General features: G+C 43.1%; 1 protein-coding gene across 1 annotated transcript; it reads right to left on the reverse strand.

The window, feature by feature from the left end:
- Window positions 1-327: 327 nt before the first annotated feature.
- Window positions 328-2,301, reverse strand: LOC112080084 (glutamate receptor ionotropic, NMDA 1-like; the record flags this gene model as incomplete). Its single annotated transcript, XM_024145861.1, has 4 exons — window positions 328-471; window positions 1,553-1,639; window positions 1,874-2,018; window positions 2,127-2,301. Coding segments are annotated over 4 exons (551 nt in total), but the record flags the coding sequence as incomplete, so codon positions are not given.
- Window positions 2,302-2,862: the final 561 nt, after the last annotated feature.

Here is a 2,862-nt window from a genome sequence, read left to right on the forward strand (position 1 = left end):
CACACTGACACAATGTACACACACACACACACACACACCACAACACACACACAACACACACACACACACACACACACACACACACACACACACACACACACACACACACACACACACACACACACAACACACACACACACCACACACCACACACACACACACACACACACATGCCAACGAATCACCAACATAAAGGCACAATCAAGCAACATTGCATACCAGTAATATAGATAACCTAACTGTTACATCATATGTATGCAGTCTCCAGTTGTACTTAGCGGCTATTAAAAGCCACAGTGAATATCATAAACGTCCCTGTTGTGTTACCTGGAATGTTATGGTCTCATTTGGTCCAGTGCAGATCACCTTTTTAATATCTGCCACTCCATTTAATGTTTTTTCCTCCTTGCAGGTTCCATCCTGCTCAGTGGGTTTCACATACACAAAGGGCTCCTGGTGTATGGTCACTATCTATAACAGACGGGAGAGAACGCTGTTTATCACAGTGGGCTTTAGCTCACACTGACCCTGAGGGAGCTCTACATCACCAGCCCTCCAGACAACAACCCCTCCACAAGGAACACATAAAACACACACACACACACACACACACATGGTAGAAATGGAGAGAGAAAATGAGAGCGAAGGATAGAGAAAGAATAGTAGAATCCTTTGCAGGCCCATTCCATTGAAGATTCTGTAAGATATAAAGCGTTGTTTTACTTATATATATATAAGTATGTATGTATATACAGTATATATACACTGAACAAAAAATATTAAATGCACCATGCTACAATTTCAACGATTTTACTGAGTTACAGTTCATATAAGGAGATCAGTCAATTGAAATAAATTAATTAGGCCCTAATCTATGGATTTCACATGACTGGGAAGGGGCGCAACCATGGGTGGGCCTGGGAGGGCATAGGCACACCCACTTGGGAGCCAGGCCCAGCCAATCAGAATTAGTTTTTTCCTACAAAAGGGCTTTACTACAGACAGAAATAATCCTGTTTGATCAGCTGTCCGGGTGGCTGGTCTCAGATGATCCCGCAGGTGAAGAATGTGGAGGTCCTGGGCTGCCATAGTTGGTCTTCGGTTGGTCTTCGGTTGTGAGGCCGGTTGGACGTACTGACAAATTCTCTAAAATGACGTTGGAGGCAGCTTATGGTAGAGAAATTAACATCACATTCTTTGGCAACAGCTCTGGTGGACATTCCTGCAGTCAGCATGCCAATTACACGCTCCCTCAAAACTTGAGACATCTGTGGCATTGTGTCGTGTGACAAAACTGCACATTTTAGAGTGGCTTTGTATTGTCCCCAGCACTGATATGCCACACCTGTCAGGTGGATGGATTATCTTGGCAAAGGAGAAACGCCCACTAACAAGGATGTAAACAAATTTTTGCACAACATTTTTGAAAAATTATCTTTTTTTCATCTCATGAAAAATGGGACCAAGACTTTACATGTTCCATTGATATTTTTGTTCAGTATATATATATATATACGGAATATCATTGTTTGAAGAGGGTAAAATGCGATACCTTTAGTCTCGTGGACATCTGAAAGCCCCGCGGTTTCTCTGTCTCTCCTCCCGGCCAGATGATCTTCCTCTGATTATTCATCACCACCTACATGGTCATGACACCATGATTAGAGGAGTGCTGACATAGTGTGTGGAGCTGATGAGGGCCAAGCACAGGGGAGTCCAATACTGAAGAGTCAGCTGCTTTAGCAACAGCTCAGCATCTAGCTAATAAAACCTGCTTTCTAACTACCATGCTTACTTCTTCATAGAGGTGTAATAGCAATAGACAGGAAGATCACAGGAAAAACAGAAATAATCACTGTTGCCATGAAGTTACCTGTGTTCCATTGTAAATCCCAACTTGAATGAGTCGACTCTTCTGGTAGTTGAGAATGCTGTAGTGAGCGTACTTCCTGTCGCCATCGTCGTTGAATTCCACTCGTCCAGTGAGGCCCTCTGGGTACTTTGATGACATCAGAACCCTGAGCGAGAGGAGAAATTGAAGTAGATCTGAGTGTGAGAGTGTAGGGGGATAGGCAGAGTGAGAAAGTGTTTGTATCTTGGTGTCTTCCTAAACTATACAAATGTACCTTTTGAAGAGGGGCCCGGTCTTCCAGATGTTGGTGTTTCCCACGCAGCCTCTGGGCGGCTCCGTAATGTTCTCCTTCTCAAAGAGCTCCTGGATGGACTGGGCCACCACGGCCACTGCGTCATTGATGTGGGCCGACTCGTTCTTGCCGTTGATGAGCTGGAGGCCAATGAGACCTGTTCACATCACACCAACAGCAGAACAAAGTAAATCAGTGACCTGCTAGACTACCAGCCATCAGGATCCTTTTGCAATACACACACTAAAAACTTATAGGAACCTCTTGTTCAGCCATCATGAGGAAAGGTCCAACCACAAGTTTTTGATCGAGCAACATCCTGTTGCTCTATTTGTGAAATGAATTTGGATCATCCAGCACTAGAATAAACAAGCACTGGAAGTCTTTGAAGGATTTACTTCATCTTGATGGAAATTGATTTCGGATGTTCTTTTTTATTCCTTTCCGAAAAGAAGAGGCAACATGATCAGAGAGTAATAGCTAGATCAATATTTTGAGGTTGTTAGTGAACTTTGCCCAGCATGGGAGGGAAAAGAGTCCCTTGAAGTTGGATCAATTCAATTCTATCACCCACTTTATAGGGGTTAGGTTGGAAAATACCACAAGCAGAAAGCTATAGTGTATGTGTGGGACCAAACAAACATACATCAACTAGATTAGAGAATTAATATACAAATTACATTAACAATCCAACTTCAGCTAAGTTTTTTCATTGCAA

The sequence above is a fragment of the Salvelinus sp. IW2-2015 genome, unplaced genomic scaffold (genome assembly GCF_002910315.2).
Source record: "Salvelinus sp. IW2-2015 unplaced genomic scaffold, ASM291031v2 Un_scaffold11555, whole genome shotgun sequence".
In the NCBI taxonomy this organism is placed as follows: domain Eukaryota; kingdom Metazoa; phylum Chordata; class Actinopteri; order Salmoniformes; family Salmonidae; genus Salvelinus; species Salvelinus sp. IW2-2015.